At 43.4% G+C, this 18,992-nt stretch overlaps 1 protein-coding gene across 1 annotated transcript in view; it reads right to left on the bottom strand.

Moving 5' to 3' along the window:
* PSME4 (proteasome activator subunit 4) overlaps nucleotides 1–18,992 on the bottom strand; it is a 206,483-nt gene that overhangs the window by 163,290 nt on the left and 24,201 nt on the right. Inside the window, exons 4-5 of the mRNA XM_077813889.1 lie at nucleotides 12,056–12,100; nucleotides 9,101–9,250 (exon numbers count right to left, since the gene is read on the bottom strand). Coding sequence (XP_077670015.1) covers nucleotides 9,101–9,250; nucleotides 12,056–12,100 — 195 coding nt within the window. The remainder of the gene's footprint in view (nucleotides 1–9,100; nucleotides 9,251–12,055; nucleotides 12,101–18,992) is intronic.

The raw sequence follows: 18,992 nt of genomic DNA, 5'->3' as shown, positions 1-18,992 counted from the left end.
TACATGCTTATAGCCAATTCTTATTAACTAAACTAAAATTTGTTAAAATACAAAAGAGATACATACAGACTTGAGCCACTCTTGAGGTTCAGATTCATAGCAGAGATGATAACTCTTTGCAGCTACAAAGCTTCTTTTAGAAATTTAGTCCATAGGTTATAGTCCAATGTTTATCTTCAGGGCGGTCCAGTTAGAACTGGGATCTCAGTCCTGATGGCTTAGGCTTCACCTGCATGAAACCTCAAGCAGATCTGAGATGACAGGATCAGGACCCACGGATCTTTTATACAATTTCAAGCCTTCTTTGACACGTCGGCGTCCCTTGGCTTACAATAGGCGATCAGGGCAACTTTGGGCATGTCTTCACTAGCAACATTAAACATGGCTGTGTAGTTGCGGCACCAGCATTGGGAGAGAGCTCGCCCAGTGCTAAAAAAAAAAAAACCAACCCATCTCCACGAGGGGAATAGCTACCAGCGCTGGCACACTGTCTACGCTGCAACTTTACAGCACTGAAACTTGCAGGGCTCAGGGGGGTGTTTTTCCACAGTGTAGACAAAGCCTTTGAAGTAGGACCATCACCAGTACTTAGCTACACAAATTAACATAAGGCAACTGCCTGTTTTTCACCATTCGCAGATGACTGGCTATACGTTTCAAAAAGAGATGACTACAGCGATATTCCGTGTTTACGGTTCATTTAAATGCTAGGATGTTCTTTTGATCGCTGAATTAACAGAATACAGCATGGACAGGGACGGTTGATTACATTGTTGACCACTACCCATATACATGTGGTGGCAGAGGACAGAACAAGGAACAATGGTCTCAAGTTGAAGTGGGGGAGGTCTAGGTTGGATATTAGGAAAAACTATTTCACTAGCGGGGTGGTGAAGCACTGGAATGGGGTACCTAGAGAGGTGGTGGAATCTCCATCCTTAGAGGTTTTTAAGGCCTGGCTTGACAAAGCCCTGGCTGGGATGATTTAGTTGGCGTTAGTCTTGCTTTGAGCAGAGGGTTGGACTAGATGACCTCCTGAGGTCTCTTCCAATCCTAATCTTCTATGAGTCTATGATATGTAAATACACAAAAACACAAACATTATCTCCCATTACTCTTTAAGGGTTGAATTTGAGTCATTCATCCTGCAGGATGTTTAACCCTTTCTGGTCATGCGTCACAGTACTACATTCAGAAAGGAAAAGTCAAAGGCACAACTACTAAAGGAGAAACAAATGGTTAGGTGATAGGACAGCTGAAAAAGATCAGGGAGTTAAAAATAGATCACAAATTGAATATAACCCAACTATGTGATGCAGTTATGAAAGAGACTTATATAGTTCTGGGGTGTATTAACAGGAGTGCTGGAGATAAGACAAGGGAGGTAATTGTTAGAGGCGCACATAGTTTTTGCAAAGGCAAAACAACAAAACAAAACAGAAACAAAAAAACAAAATGAAAATCTCAATGCACGGTAGCAGCTCCTGCCTCACAGGGCTAGCTGGGCTCCTGCTCTGGGCATTGCAACCTGGTGCACAGGGTCCACAGCATTTCTTAGGTTTGGCTCAGCCACCCCTCCAACATGACCAGGGATGGGGTAGAGACCAAAATTGAGGGAGTGCCTGAGCCCAGGCAGCCCAGTGGGATAGAAGCAGCAGCAGCAGGGTGAGTGCAGGATGGTCTCGCTCAGCAATATCCCACCTGGGCCTCACCTGGCCCCCCTCAGGGGCTTGACCATCCCCCAAGCCTCCAATCCAGTCAAAACACCTGGAGCTCAGCCCAGCTAATCCTGCAGGACAGGAGCTGAAGGAGCTGCTGCTGTGGGGTAAGTGTAGGGTGGGTTCACTCTGCAATACCCCCCACCCAGGGAATATCTATGGGGGGGACAGGAGAGGAGTTCCTGGGACTGATTAATGGGGTACTTGGGCACTGAGGCTCAATGGTGGAGGAGGAATATTTAAAGGGGGGGGGCAAGGTTCAAAGGGGGATTTCATAAAGGGGACCTGGGCATTCTGGGGTTGGAGGCTGGAGAAGGAAGCAGTGGGGTTTGGGAAGATCTGTGGTGTCCCTGGAGTTTGGGAAATTGAGTGGAGATGGAGAAGTGGGGGTTATTTGGGAGCTGCAGTAAATTTATTAATGTGAATGTAATAAAATCCTTCTTCTCAAGCCCATTTAATACATGCACATAGATATATATCTGTCTCATCTCTCCAGTTCTTCACAATGGATGCCAGATCATTATCTCAGGCTTCCCAAATTTGTAACTGCCATACCTTTAACTGACTACCAAGGAATCACTTCATTCAGCTTGTTAAGTTTAATGAGGTGAGTGAGTGCATCTTATAATACATATGAACTGGAGAAGCCACCATATAGTTCATGTATTCATTAGAAAGATTATAGGTGTCACTTAATTAAGGCTATGTTTTCGTCACGGGTATTTTTAGTAAAAGTCATGGACATGTCACAGGCAGTAAACAAAAATTCACGTCCCATGACCTGTCCATGACGTGTACTATATACCCCTGACTAAATGTTGGGTGCCCTGGGGCAGGGGGCGCCCAGGGGCACCACGGGTACTTGTGGGGAGGCGAGGGGGGAGAAACGAATCAGGACCCCTGCAGCTGCTGCGGGGGGAGAAGAGAGGGGGGCCTGGCAGGCTCCCTTCCTGGCTCCATACAGATTGCCAGAAGCGGCAATATGTCCCTCGGCTCCTAGGCAGAGGCACGGCCAGCGGGGCTCTGCGTGCTGCCCTGGCTCCGAGTGCCATAGTTCCCAGCCAATGGGAGCTGTGGGGGTGGCGCCTGCAGGCGGAGGCAGCGCGTGGAGCCGCCGGGCAATGCCTCCACCTAGGAGCATATCACCATTCTGGGGAGCCCACTGAGGTAAGCGTCACCTGGAGCCCTCACCTCCTCCCGCACCCCAACCCCCTGCCCCAGCCCTGAGCCACTTCCCACACCCAAACTCTTGCTGCTGCTGCTGGGGCAGGGGAAGGAGGGACCCAGGTAGCAGCACATGGCCCAGGACCCCTGGTGCTGCTGGGGGGGCAGGGAGGTGCAGTAGCCCGAGACCCCTGCTGCTGCTGGGAGGGGGGCACAGCGGCCCGAGACTACCCCACCAGCGCCTCGTGCAGCTGGCCCAGGGGCTGCCTGAGCTGCTCTGGTGGCCCCCGGGCCAGCCGCACCAACTGCTGCAGAAGTCACAGCGGTCCCGGAAAGTCATGGAATCCATGACTTCCGTGACAGACTCGCAGCCTTAATTTATTTTCTAGCAAAACAAAAAACTTGTCCTTCTAATGAACCTTTCTTCATCTATTTTCTGTTTCCACACTATCAATAGCAAGAGCCTCCTCTCTCAGGATTGCACTTTTTATTAAAACCTACAGAAAGGAGGAGAGAAAAGGAAGGAGAGACAAAGAAGCAGGAAAGGAAACTTAAGAGTAAGGAGAACTGGAAGGCTTGGAAGTGACTCAAAAGAAAAAAAAAAAGCTAATTATCTGTAATTCTTGTTCTCTGAAGGCATTTACAGTATAACTAATCCCTACCCTAAGCCTCTAGGTAATAATGTGACTCATAAAATTACCATAACATAGGTTTCAGAGTAATAGCCGTGTTAGTCTGTATTCGCAAAAAGAAAAGGAGTACTTGTGGCACCTTAGAGACTAACCAATTTATTTGAGCATAAGCTTTCGTGAGCTACAGCTCACTTCATCGGATGCATACTGTGGAAAGTGTAGAAGATCTTTTTATATACACAATAAGCATGAAAAAATACCTCCTCCCACCCCACTCTCCTGCTGGTAATAGCTTATCTAAAGTGATCACTCTCCTTACAATGTGTATGATAATCAAGGTGGGCCATTTCCAGCACAAATCCAGGTTCTCTCACCTCCTCCCCACCCACACACAAACCCACTCTCCTGCTGGTAATAGCCCATCCAAAGTGACCACTCTCCTTACAATGTGATTGATAATCAAGGTGGGCCATTTCCAGCACAAATCCAGGGTTTAACAAGAACGTCTGAGGAGGGGGGGGGGGGGTAGGAAAAAACAAGAGGAAATAGGTTACCTTGCATAATGACTTAGCCACTCCCAGTCTCTATTCAAGCCTAAGTTAATTGTATCCAATTTGCAAATGAATTCCAATTCAACAGTTTCTCGCTGGAGTCAGGATTTGAAGTTTTTTTTGTTTTAATATAGCAACTTTCATGTCTGTAATCGCATGACCAGAGAGATTGAAGTGTTCTCCGACTGGTTTATGAATGTTATAATTCTTGACATCTGATTTGTGTCCATTTATTCTTTTACGTAGAGACTGTCCAGTTTGACCAATGTACATGGTAGAGGGGCATTGCTGGCACATGATGGCATATATCACATTGGTGGATGTGCAGGTGAACGAGCCTCTGATAGTGTGGCTGATGTTATTAGGCCCTGTGATGGTGTCCCCTGAATAGATATGTGGGCACAGTTGGCAACAGGCTTTGTTGCAAGGATAGGTTTCTGGGTTAGTGGTTCTGTTGTGTGGTATGTGGTTGCTGGTGAGTATTTGCTTCAGGTTGGGAGACTGTCTGTAGTGAAGGACTGGCCTGTCTCCCAAGATTTGTGAGAGTGTTGGGTCATCCTTCAGGATAGGTTGTAGATCCTTAATAATGCATTGGAGGGGTTTTAGTTGGGGGCTGAAGGTGATGGCTAGTGGCGTTCTGTTATTTTCTTTGTTAGGCCTGTCCTGTAGTAGGTGACTTCTGGGAACTCTTCTGGCTCTATCAATCTGTTTCTTCACTTCCGCAGGTGGTATTGTAGTTGTAAGAATGCTTGATAGAGATCTTGTAGGTGTTTGTCTCTGTCTGAGGGGTTGGAGCAAATGTGGTTGTATCGCAGAACTTGGCTGTAGACGATGGATCGTGTGGTGTGGTCAGGGTGAAAGCTGGAGGCATGTAGGTAGGAATAGCGGTCAGTAGGTTTCCGGTATAGGGTGGTGTTTATGTGACCATCGTTTATTAGCACTGTAGTGTCCAGGAAGTGGTGAGAAAACCTGGATTTGTGCTGGAAATGGCCCAACTTGATTATCATACACATTGTAAGGAGAGTGATCACTTTAGATAAGCTATTACCAGCAGGAGAGTGGGGTGGGAGGAGGTATTTTTTCATGCTTTGTGTGTATATAAAAAGATCTTCTACACTTTCCACAGTATGCATCCGATGAAGTGAGCTGTAGCTCACGAAAGCTTATGCTCAAATAAATTGGTTAGTCTCTAAGGTGCCACAAGTACTCCTTTTCTTTTTACCATAACATAAAATTCTAAACCACTGGCTTCCAAGAGGCAGTAATGCATGCCAACTCTGTTGCTGTAACTTAGCTAACCTTAGTGTTTCCAATATTCTCTGCTTTCATCAAAAAAATGGTAAGATTAATAAATGACTGAAGTGTACTTAATTTACAAGGTAGTTGAAAAATCCAACTCTGAGGTGGCTGAGCAGAGATCAATAACACAAAACACCTTCAGAAAGAAAGAATTACAAGAAATTCCCTTATTCAACAGCAGCTGCCTTACAGTAGATGCATACTTTTAGATGCTCAACAACAAAAAAGGATGTCACTATAGGTGTAAACACAGAGTCATCTACATAGACCCACATCAGCAAGGTCTGGAAAAATAAGGTAATATACATCTGGATAACAATAATAGTTTTAAAAAAAAAAAAGGGGGGGGGGGTGGCTGTGCTGCATATTCTTCTGGTCAAGACCTGCTCAGAGGCTGGCTGGAGCAACAGCTTCAATAGGACCTTGAAGTGGTAGGCTTGAAAAGGAATAGCAATGGGATATGCAATCCAACAGCCATTTAGATAAGACTTCCAGCGACAGCCTGAAACAGCTCTGAGATCCAATTCATTTCAGTGACACCTGATGTCACTAAAAGCAAGTTTATCAAATAATCAGAGGCATATCTGTGCCCCTAACTTGCGAAATTACCATAATTGTATTCAGAAGTTGGGTAACCGCACATGCAAATTACCTAAATTGCTCTGCCTCATTTCCCACCACCACTGAGAGATTTCAAACAAAATAGTAATGTTCAGTTATTGAAGTTCAGTTATTATTCCATAAGAGCCATACTCTCCTTCAGTCTTTATGCAAAACGCCCATTGTTATCAATAGGAGATCTGCTGTAGATAGAGGGTAGCGTATGACCCTGAACAACATAAGTGCAGTTCACAGACCCCATAAAAAAAATGCAGTATGGCTCTCTTCACAGAATGAATTTGACACGTGTGTACTGTGAGCTCTTATCCACTTCAGATAATCTTTTCACATCAACAGGTTTCAGAGTAGCAGCCGCGTTAGTCTGTGTCCGCAAAAAGAAAAGGAGTACTTGTGGCACCTTAGAGACTAACACATTTATTTGAGCATAAGCTTTTGTGAGCTACAGCTCACTTCATCGGATGCAAAGCTTATGCTCAAATAAATGTGTTAGTCTATAAGGTGACACAAGTACTCCTTTTCTTTTTTTCACATCAAGTTCATGGAGAACAGTTTCCCCAGGAAGTGCCTTCAGTCTTGGGGAGAATGTTGACAGGAAGACTGACTGTTTAAGGGAGAACTCCAACACCACTTTGGGGAAGAATTTAGGATAACCAAATATCATCACACTACCCTTTTAAAACAGGGTGGGGTGGAAGTCAGTAACACCTCAAGCTAACTCACTGAAGTCACTGCTTCCATGTAACAAAGAAATTCAAGAGGTTTCATCAGTTTTCTAATGACCAACTTAATATCACACGTAACCAGAGACTTTTTAATGGGCAATTTCACAGGTGCTGACTTTCCAAAGCGCTGAGGGGCACTCGACCCCCTGCTCTGTCCCAGGCCCCACCCCCATTCCATCCCTTCCCCCAAGACCCCATCGTGCCTCTTCACCCCCTCCACCCCACCTCTTCCTGCCCAGTTCCGCCACGTCCTCACTCCTCCCTCCACCCCCTTCAAGCCTCCCAAACACGAACAAACAATGGATTGCTGTAGGTCGGAGGAGCTGGGGGGAGGGGGAAGAGCTCGTAGGGGGGCTGCTGGTAGATGCTCAGCACCCACCATTTTTCCCCCTTTTCCCCCATTTTTTCCCCTGCAGCACCCACCGCGTCAGTGTCTATGGGCAGTTTCAAATGCAGTAAGCCACTCAGACACCTGATAAGTACAGGCGTCAGTGGAACTAATTTCACGATTCATAGGGAAAGCTAAAATAGCTTAGGGTCCTTGGACAGCACGCACCCTCCCTCCCTATTTAGGTCAGTCACCTACAGCCCCCAACTAAAACGTCTCCATAAAAACATCATGTGCCAGCAATGCCCCTCTGCCATGTACATTGGCCAAACCAGACAGTCTCTACGCAAAAGAATAAATGGACACAAATCAGACATCAAGAATTGTAATATTCAAAAACCAGTAGGTGAACACTTCAATCTCCCTGGACACTCAATAACGACTTAAAAGTGGCAATTCTTCAACAAAAAAACTTCAAAAACAGACTCTAATGAGAAACTGCAGAACTGGAATTAATTTGCAAATTGGACACCATCAAATTAGGCCCAAATAAAGACTGGGAGTGGATGGGTCACTACAAAAAGTAATTTTCCCTCCCCTGGTATTCACCCCTTCTTGTCAGCTGTTGAGAATAGGCAACTTCCACCTTAACTGAATTGGCTTGTTAGCTCTGACCTCCCACTTAGTAAGGCAACTCCCATCTTTTCATGTGCTATACTATATATTCTGCTTACTGTATTTTTCACTCCATGCATCTGATGAAGTGAGTTTTAGCCCACGAAAGCTTATGCTCAAATAAATTTATCGTCTTTAAGGTGCCACAAGGACTCTTCATTGTTGATGCTACAGTAGGCATCAAATCCAGATACACCCAAGTTAAGTCACACAGAATGCCTTGGGAGCTTCAGTACATACACAATTTCCTCACACATTAAAGCCTGGAGTACAGATCTAGATGGTGACAGTCAGCACACCCCGTTGCTCAGAGAACTCCACGAGGATTCTGCAACAGACCCAAGCTTCAACTGGCATGATGCAAGATGAACTTGAATACACTTCAAGCAATGTGCTGATAAGGGATCGTCAGGCTGCACAAGTAATCCAAGAACTCTCAGCCTGAGTTACCAGCATGAATGCTAACCCATAACTGCATAACTAGAGTCATGAAGAGTCCGTGCCCAGGAGTTAAAAGACGACCATGTAAGGCCACAGTGGTCAAATAATGGCCACTACAGGCTGGCCAAAAATCTGTACTCTACAGTGAAGACTTCAATTCAGTGTCCAACCCCAGTAATGTATTCATTTGATGCAGTGAGGACATGCATTTCATTGACTTAACAGTGCAGCTCGATAATGAGAGAGTGCTAAAGCACAGACCTGGCACAGTCTACGTTAAAGCAGTTAGCACTAGTGCAAAGTCTTGATGCCCACTGAGAACACTTGACCCTGGTTCACTAAAAGTTCTACTCCCTTTGGGGGCCAACATCACCGAAGCCTGTAGCCTTTCCAACCAAGGTACATCACTAGAAATGTTAAAGTTGTATATTTCATGTAAATTCAGAAAAAGGCACTTTTTTTTTTTTTTTAGTTAAAAGAACTTTTTTTTTTTTTTTTAAATAATGGTAACAAGATACCAAGAAGCATGCAGTGTAATGAAGGAAGAGTTGAAAGGACAGAGCAGTGACCCTGGGGAGCTCTTCCCATTTTTCTTATGGAGAAAGAAATGGATGGTTGGAAACATAAGTAACAGCTCGTGTTCTACAACAAAGGTAGCTCCTACTTCCCTGCCCTAGAAGTCAAAGGCTTACAATTTTCAACTATTCTAAGAACTGTTTTGAAGCAGCAAAATTACAACTGTTAGATGCACTCCTAGAATGATGTTCATTACAATGCAATTTCAAAAGACATGAGTACCAGATATACATATTTATCAGAACCGATATATGAATCTATTTGCATGATGCGCAACTTCATAAACCACCAATTAACAGGCAATGCCTTGGCCATGTAATGTGGTATTACCCAACAAAGATCAAAAATAACTAACATTTTGAGATATACTTACTTAAAACCTTTATGGTGAAGTTCTGGAGGAAGGGAAGTGGGTAGAAATAATTCAAAATAGGTGATGGCCTTTTGCATGGTAACATCAAATGGGCACATTAAAGGCCGCCATTCATCTAGCATCTCCGTGGAGGCATTTTCTGGAAAATACCTAAAAAAGGGGAAGTCTTAATTTTCACTTCATTTATTTATTTTTGCCATGAATTTAAATTTTACAGCTAAATTGTGCACTGAGATGTTATGGTGTAAGGGCCATATTGTTAGAAAGAAAGAGATAAGAATCAGACCAGTAACCCAATAAATCCTCAGCCTCACTCAGCCTCCAAAAAAAATTTAAAAAAATAAAAAAAAAAGTCTGAAGGATGAGATGACTGGAAATATGGATCATTTCCACAAAGTGTGCAACTGTAATAAAATTTCTTACTCTTATTACAACTAAAAAAATCCTCATGATACAGAACCACTTCAATGTAAAGATTGTGTGAGATCAAATAACGGATATTTACATTAAAGACCGATCTTAATGGAAGTAGAGCTAATGTTCTGATTCCTCCTAATAAAGTGCATCTGGAAGACTAGAATAGCCCTATAACAAATATGGAACTTTTTTAAGAAGGAGCTGCTTTCTCGTGTAAAATTAGTGTTTAGAATTTGTTCCATAGTCAGAAGAGGCATTAGTTTATATAAAAAAGCTACTGCAATAAAATATGGCTACTTAAAAGCCATGCCACCAATTCCTGCAACCTCACCCATGCAAAATTTAGAGTAAAGAGTTTCCAGAAGTTAAATCAAATTTCACATTTTAATTTTGAACTAAAAACATGCATTATACATTAAATGTAAATTTGATGCTAATAAAAGATGTTAAATTGTCAGCAGTGTTCCCTCTAATTTTTTATTTTTATGTGCGGAATGAATTTTGTTATATGCACCAATATGGAAGTGATGTGTGACACATCACCTTCATATTGGTGCACATAACAAAATTCATGCGGTGGGGGTGGGGCCAAGAGGTTCGGAGTGTGGGACAGGGCTCAGGGCTGGGGCAGAGGGTTCAGGGGATGACGGCTCTGGCTGGGGGTGCAGGCTCTGGGGTGGGGCTGGAGATAAGGGGTTCAGGGTGTGGGAGGGGGCTCAGGGCTGGGGCAGAGGGTTGGAGTGTGGGGGGGGGCGGCTCTGTGGTTGGGCCGGGGATTAGAGATTTGGGGTGTGGGCAGGGGCTCAGAGCTGGGGCACAGTGTTGGGATGCAGGGGGCTGCGGGCTCTGGGGTACAGGCTGTCCCGGGACTGCAGTGAGGAGGATTCCCCCCAGCCCTCTCTCGCCACAGCAGCTCGGGGCTTGGTGAGAGGCATCTCTCCCCGGCTGTGGCAGCTCCAGTGGGGCTTGGATGGGCCGAGGGAGGGGCTCCTCTCCCCCGGGAGTGGCAAGTCCAGGGCAGGTACCTGCTGGGGCTGGCGGGGAGGGGCGCCTCTCCCCGTCGCAACCCTGAACCCCTGCGTGGGGCTTAATAGGCAGCTGTGCAGCTGCACAGCTTAGAGGAAACTTAGATTGTCAACCCTAAAAGCCAAATGCCTTCATTTATCCAAAAAAAATGGCACTGCACAACCAGCGTCAGTGCAGAATTCCCTCACCCTGCCAACGCTTCTCAACACCAACTTGGGGTGATTACCTCTAGGTAGCCATTCAAACCTTGGTGTCTCTGCCAAGAATACTTAACAGATGCCAGATGTGGCAATGGTTTTATAATGTGGATCACCTGCTCACATGAAAGTGGACAATGAATATCAATATTTCACGTAGGCCAGAAAAGAGCTACCAGACCTCTCAACTGCATTCCTTGTATATCCCAGACTCCTATAAGTCAATTAGTACAGAGCACTATATAAAACTCTAGACCAGGGTGAGGACATATACACTGTGGGTAGTGGATATGACTGAGGTGATATGGAAAAGACAAAATCATGGTTACAGATTACAAAGATTGGTTTAGGATCTATTTTATAATATCCTGGCTAAAAAAAAAAAAAAAAGCTATGTGGCTTTCTACTTAACTTTTTATTGGTTTTCAATTAAGGTTTCAGCTTAGAAGAAAAGAGTGTATTTTTAAAAACACACACAACATTGTGCAGAGTGCTACCCTTAGTTATTGCCCTTTTGATTTCACTTTAAACATGTTACTATAAAAACATACCACAGGAATCATCGGCTCATACATGTGGTTGAGGACACTAAAAAATCTCTCTTAAAGGTAAAAGATCACTCAAATTGATACATTTGAGGCAAGAGCTGTAGAAAAATTATTAATAAGGACTCCAAAATTTATAAAAACAATGTTTTACACTCTTTTCCCTCCTCCCATCTGCCCCACTCCCTTCCAATAAGTAGGCCCAAAAATAGGTCTTTTAACCTCTAACTTAAAAGATTACTCTAAATTGTATCAAGGAAAGCAACAGACCTTTCCATTATGGTGTCAACTTTCAGGATAGTAGGACTAGGGAAGCAAGAATTTATTAAGCTTATTTCTGTTAAGCAGATAACACACACTTGAAAGATTAAGTTAAACAATATTTCCAGAGAAGAAATAATAGAAACTTGATGTATTTGCATCACTTCAGTTCAAATAAAAAAAAAAAAAGTGTATCATATGGGTTTAAAATGATGAAATAAAATTAGTTCCATAAAACAGGAGCCTTGTACAGAAAATATTAGCAAATGATTTTTCACTAGAACAAAGGCTTTTATCAAATATAAAGTACCAAATATAATTCAACTTTGGAACTTCAACTATAAATGCTAAATGTTATGTTGGAAAGAGAGAGGGGGGATCAGAAAGCTTACACTTTTAAAAAAAATAGCACAGACAGTATAAAGTACCCCCAAGCACCTAACACGTTCCAGAAAAGAAATACTAAAGGCATGTGCTTCAGAAAGATTAGAAAATAGTTAAGAACTTACGGTCGACAACTTTTCACAAGTGTTTTTAGAACGCTTTCTACAGAACTGAAACAAAAATGAAAAAGAAAATTAGAAGCTGTACTTGAAATAGACTAATGTAATTACAACAGTCAGTTTATGATTGTTTAAAATCTAAGATGGTATTGATGCAATTAGACACCATCTGTGTACATGCAATGGCTAATCCTTCTGTTCCATACAGACCTAATCACAAGGATTAAAACTGCTTTAATTTCTGATTCTACTCCTTACTCCTCTCTAGTATTCACTGTACTTCAATCAGAGTGAAAAACTAGTACCACATTAAAGAATAATATCTTGCATTCTATTATGGACTAACAAGCAGAATCAACACAGTTTTTATGGATACTTGAAACTATAATAGAAAAAAAATCACACAATAAGAGTGTTAAGTTTTAAGATAGATGAAGGGCAGTATATTTCAGTACCTTTCAGACTCCAAATCCTTAACTATTTTTTTAGATTTGGTTTTTGTTTATGCATAATCGAATCTAATGCATTTGTATACATCCTAACCAAACAAAAGAAATGAATTAACTGTAACTCACTAGTTATTTCTACAGCTTCCCTGACACTTAGCAACAGCTGACTGAACAAGTTTTCCTAGCTATGGGTAACATTGTTTTTATCAGAGTAACAATGACTGTTTTTAATAGCAATTTTCACATGAAGCTTCTTCACACGTGTAACATCTAATTCTGTCAAACTTTTTTTTAAAATTGAAGCAAAATAGTAAATGCTTTCAAAAAGATGAGGAAGGGAGAATCATGTATCAATGGCACTATGACAGGCAATCTGTTTTTACTTTTTACATGGCTTTGCAAATAACATTTAATTTCAGTAAATACAATAGTAGACAGTTGCTAGATTGCATTTTGGTCAGAGGCCATTCTCTGAATAAAAATATTCTATGAACTCAGAACATCATTGTACTGTACATGTAGTTTACCCACTGCTTAAAAGTAAAACAAATACTGTATCCCTACCCTCACGATTCCAAAAAATAAGAGATAAAAGTGGAGCCTTGCTCAGGATAAAGAGATCAGTGTCCAGTAAAAGTTCAGATATCCAGCTAAAATACCTTCTGTGCTCTCCATGTAAACACTATACTGTACATCTGACAAGTCCCACAGAAAGGAAATAAGACTCCACTTAAACTCACAGAAAAGAATATAAAATGGATAAAGCACTTTTTCATAGAATCATAGAATTTTAGGGTTGGAAGAGACCTCAGGAGGTCATCTAGTCCAACCCCCTGCTCAAAGCAGGACCAACACCAACTAAATCATCCCAGCCAGGGTTTTGTCAAGCAGGGCCTTAAAAACCTTTAAGGATGGAGATTCCACCACCTCCCTAGGTAACCCATTCCAGTGCTTCACCACCCTCCTAGTGAATAATGTTTTCTAATATCCAACCTAGACCTCCCCCCTTCAACTTGAGACCATTGCTTCTTGTTCTGTCATCTGCCACCACGGAGAACAGCATAGCTCCATCCTCTTTGGAACCCCCCTTCAGGTAATTGAAGGCTGCTATCAATTCCCTCCTCACTCTTCTCTTCTGCAGACTAAATAACCCCAGTTCCCTCAGCCTCCTCTCATAAGTCATGTGCCCCAGCCCCCTAATCTTTTTCATTGCCCTCTGCTGGACTCTCTCCAATTTGTCCACATCCCTTCTGTAGTGGGGGGGACCAAAACTGGACACAAACTCTGCCTCGAGCCTCTGACTAGTGGCTTGTTTTCCTTACAGACTGTGATGGAGAACTGTTTACAATATTCATATTTACCAGGCTAGCAGATTTTTGTATGCAGCTGTAACACTAAATATGATCCAGGACAGAAAGCATCAAATACATTAAAAAACTGCCACTATGGATCAAACCTATGGCCTAGCTAGTCCAGTAACCTGCCAACACCCCAGACCAGTATCAAATACTGCAGAGAAAGGTGCTAAAGGGCATGTCTACATTGAAAACTTAAGTTGACCAAATCTAGTAATTACTGCGGTGGTCCATGTCCACACTACCCTCCTTCAATCAGTGGTGTGCATCCTCACTCTAGGTTCCCTGCTCCCTCCCCTGCAGCCACCCAGAATCTCGCCTCCCTGCCAAGGGCAGGGCAGCCACCCAGGCTCCCAACAGGGAGAAGGGAGGTGGAAGCCTCGATGCAGCAGGGCTCCTGGCAGGGGGCCAGGATGCCAGGAACAGCCTGGCTTCAAGCAGGGAGACTGGGTAGCAGCTTGCCTAGGCAGCCCGGCTTGGAGCGGGAAGCCTGGGCAGAAGGCAGCAGTCTGGCTGGGAGCGGGGAGAATTTTCTTGTCAATTTCACAACTGCAGCATGGAGCCATAAAATTGATTAAAAAGCAGCCAACAGCTAATGTAATAACACAGTGTCTACACAGACACTGCATTGCCCTAACTATATCAACATAAGCCCTACGCCCTTCATGGAGGTGGAATTACGTCGGTGTACTAGGCCACTTACATCAGCGAGAGCAAGGCTGTAGTGTGTAAACTGACACAGTTAGGTCAACATAACTGTAAAATGGACACCAGGGCAAAGTCTCTGTAACGAAGACTTAAGGAATAACTTCATGGGGAACAGAGCAGCAGCCGTGTTAGTCTGTATTCGCAAAAAGAAAAGGAATATTTGTGGCACCTTAGAGACTAACCAATTTATTTGAGCATAAGCTTTTGTGAAGTGAGCTGTAGCTCACAAAAGCTTATGCTCAAATAAATTGGTTAGTCTCTAAGGTGCCACAAGTACTCCTTTTCTTTTCATGGGGAAGTTTCTTCTTAGTATTTCTTAATAGTTGGCTGATGTCCTAAAGCATGAAGATTTATATCTTTTATAAATATCCCATATAAAGTTAACTGTGGATATTACCCATATAAATCCATGATCATTTTTTAAATCCTACTAAACTTTCTTTGATTTTTTTTAACCAGTCCTTCTCTCCTTCTTCATTACAAAAAGTGGAGACTTGCTTATTATTAGCAGTCTTGTAATGTACTTATCTTTAAAAAGAAAAGCCAGGTAAAGCTCTATCCCTGGACATGTTTTAAGTACTGTAGGGTTTATTTTCTTTATGTGGAAAAGGATATATGATCTCTCTAACCTGTAACATCTAATTTTTGTGTACTCTTTCAAGATTGAGTGTACATTTGTTTAAAAATAAAAGGAATTAGTTTAAAGCTTGATACTATTGTCTATATTTCACTAATTATCAAAAAATAGTGAAATACACTGTGAAGTAGGGAAATATAGCCTAGATGAACCTACTATAAGGTGGGTGCACAAATGGTTTGACAACAGTACTCAAAGAGTAGTTATCAATAGTTCAGAGTCAGGCTGGAAGCGCATGTTGAATGGGGTCCTACAGGGATCTGTTCTGGGTCCAGTTCTATTCAATATTTTCATAAATGATTTGGATAATGGGATAGAGAGTATACTTATAAAGTTTGCAGACAATACCAAGATGGGAGGGATTGCAAGTGCTTTAGGGGTTAGAATTCAAAATGATCTTGACAAACTGGAGAAATGGTCTGAAATAAACAGGATGAAATTCAATAAGGATAAATGCAAAGTACTACACTTAGAAAGGAACAATCAATTACACAAATATAAAATGGGAAGTGACTACCTAGGAAGGAGTACTGCAGAAAAGGATCTGGGGGCTATAGTGGATCACAAAGTAAATGAGTTAACAATATAATATTATTGCCAAAAAAAAAAAAAAGGCAATGTCCATTCTTGGATGTATTAGCAGGGTGTTGTAAGCAAGACTCAAGTAGTAATTATTCCACTCTACTGAGCACTGATAAGGTTTCAAGGGAAGTACTGCGTCCAGTTCTCAGCACCACACTTCAGGAAAGATGTGGACAATTGGAGAAAGTCCAGAGGAGAGCAACAAAAATGACTTAATGTCTAGAAAACATGACCTACAAGGAGAAATTGAAAAACCTGGGGTTTGTTTAGTCTGGAGAAAAGAAGATTGAGGGGGAACATAAGTCTTTAAGTATGTAAAAGGTTATAAAATGGAGGGTGATAAATTCTTCTCCTTATCCACTGAGGACCCGACAAGAAGTAATGGGCTTAAATTGCAGCAAAGTGGATTTAGGTAAGATATTAGAAAAAACTTCCTAACTGTAAGGGTAGTTAAGTACTAGAACAAATTACCTAGGGAGGCTGTGAAATCTCCATCGTCTAACCCAAGAGTGGCCAAACTGCAACTCACAGGCCGCATGCGGCTCTTTAACAGTTAAAGTGCAGCTCACGGAGCCCCCCAGGCCCTCCCCATTCTTCACCTGCCCCAGGGGAAGAGTGGGGCCTCTACCCTGCAGCAGGGTAATGGGGCTAGGGGCTTCTGCCTGCTGAGAGTGGAGGACATGTGCCCCCTTCCCAACAGCTTGAGTCAGGCCCTCCCAGGCACACACACCCTCTTACCTTCAGTGGCCCCTCCCTGCAGCTCCCAGGTGTTAGCTCCCCATGCAAAGGTAGCAGCAAAGAGCTGAGAGCTGCAGGGAGGGGCCACTGCTTTAGCTCCATGGGGAGAGGCAGCAGCAAAAGCAGCAGCTCTGCTCTCCCTGCAGCTCTCAGCTGTTTGCCACTGCCTCTCCCCATGGCCGCAGCTCCTAGCTGGAAGGCTCCAGCAGCTGCCGTGAAGGGAGGAGGCTGGCAGCACCGTGTGAACGAGCAGGGCTAGCAAACTCTGGCAAAATCTGGGAGGGTATGTGACCCTACACGTGCTCCCCCCACATGTCCCCTTCAGCTTCTGCCCAGTGGGGAGGTGGGTCTTGGGGCTTCAGACCTGCGGGGCGCGCCTGCCGGGGTTCAGGGCTTCATCCAGAGCGAGGCTGGCGCCTCCTGCGGGGCTGAAAGCCCCACGCCCCAGCAGGCATGACCTGGCTCTCAAAATTCTGAAGATTGTCATATGTGGCTCGGACGGTCAGGAAGTTTGACCACCCCTGGTCTAACCCAGTGGTTTTCAAACTTTTTTTCTGGCAACCCAGCTGAAGAAAATTGTTGATGCCCACGACCCAATGGAGCAGGGGATGAGGGGCTCGGGGTGTGGGAGGGGCTCAGGGCTGGAGCAGAGGGTTAGGGTGCAGGGGTGAGGGCTGTGGGGTGGGGCATGCAGGAAGGGGCTCCGGGTTGGGGGCTCAGGACTGGGGCAGGGGATTGGGGTGTGGGGTTGGGGCACAGGCTTACCTCGGGCAGCTCCCAGTTAGCTTCCGGGGCACAGTGCGGTGTCAGAACAGGTAGAGACTAGCCTGTCTTAGCCAGGCAGCACTGCCCACGGGACTTTTAATGGCCCAGTCGGCGGTGCTGACCAGAGCCACTGCAACCAAGTGCCTTACATTCCACGACCCAGTACTGGGTCGAGACCTGCAGTTTGAAAACCACTGGTCTAACCTGTTCTTAAAAACCTCCAAACATCTGTCAGGGATGGTCTAGATCAATGGCTCTCAACCAGGGATCCAGGGCCCCTTAGGGGACCACCAAGCATGGTGGGCATTAGACTCTCTAGGGCCCAGGGCAGAAAACCAAAGCCCCACCACAAGGGACTGCAGCCCAGGATGCTGAGCCCCACCACCCAAGGCCCAAGCAATTGCCCTGCTTCCTACCCCAATGGCAGCCCTGCCTTTTATATGCAGAACAACAGTTGTTATGGCACAGGTGGGCTGTGGAGTTTTATTGCATGTTGGCGGGGCCTCAGAAAGAAAAAGGTTGAGAAGCCCTGCTCTAGATAATACTTAGTTTTGCCTTAGTGCAGGAGACTGAACTAGATGACCTATCAAAGTCCCTTCCAGTCCTATATTTCTATGATTCCTCAGAGTAAATAATGCAGTACTAAAATTTCTTTCTGAAGGTTATTGTATTTTATACTTAAGTACAAATTTCTGCTACATTTTCATAACCTGTTTTAAAAAATAATTTTCACTGACAAAAATCCGGAGAAGCCAAAACTGTCAGGCTGCTCGGCGCATTTGTTTCATACTGCCTTTTCTACTTTATTTTTCTCCTTAATGTGGTTTCTGGTACCACTGTCCTTGCTCTCAACCACTTTCCACAAACTTCAATGTTTTGTAGTAAAGTTAAATTCATTTAAGAGACATGCATTTCTAAAGCTATGTAAATATACATTTTGTCCATATTCCAAGTAATAATTATTCAAACATTAAAATCACCTCGTGTTGTACCCTTTGATGTTTGTTGGTTAAAATAATTAGCAGATAGCCATTTTTCTCAGCCACATCACACACAGTATATTTTTCCACAATTAGAAAGGTTTAAATACAGTGCGACATTCTCATAAATAGTGGTGTAATGTTAACATTGGATTTCCAATACAATTATTTATGCAGAAAGTTACACCTGTGTGACATGTGTTACAGTCTAACAGAACATGCAGAAGATAACACATCGGCCAGAGCTGAACAAAAAAACATTATCCTTACCACCTATGTAAAACATTAAGCACAAATGTTTTAGGTGAAGACAAGCCTGGTCGATATGAACTGAATGTAAAAAAGAAAGATGTAAAACATGACATGGAAAACAACAGTTCTATCAACAAATATAGTATAAGAGTAACTCTAAAGGTAGAAAGTATTTAAATGATCCTGGCAATATTTAAATAATTATCCCTTCATATACAGCAGAAGGAATTCACTCAAATTTGAAAATTTCAACAATGTTGCAAAAACACCATATGAGAACACATCGCACTGCATAGTAAACGGGATACCATAAACTTCAAATCTAGTTAATTAAAAGCAAAGGTTGATATATCACCTCCATTTGGAATCCTCCTTCCAATTTTTGTGCTTTTACAGCCCCCCATCCCTCCAAATTTTCTCTCCCCATTTATTGTGTGGGTTTTTCACACAGCAAAGGAAAAACAGACTAATTGACTC

The sequence above is a fragment of the Eretmochelys imbricata genome, chromosome 3 (genome assembly GCF_965152235.1).
Source record: "Eretmochelys imbricata isolate rEreImb1 chromosome 3, rEreImb1.hap1, whole genome shotgun sequence".
Taxonomy (NCBI): Eukaryota; Metazoa; Chordata; order Testudines; family Cheloniidae; genus Eretmochelys; species Eretmochelys imbricata.
The sequence above is the reverse complement of the archived record's forward strand: the minus strand, read 5'-3'. Positions and strand labels throughout refer to the sequence as shown.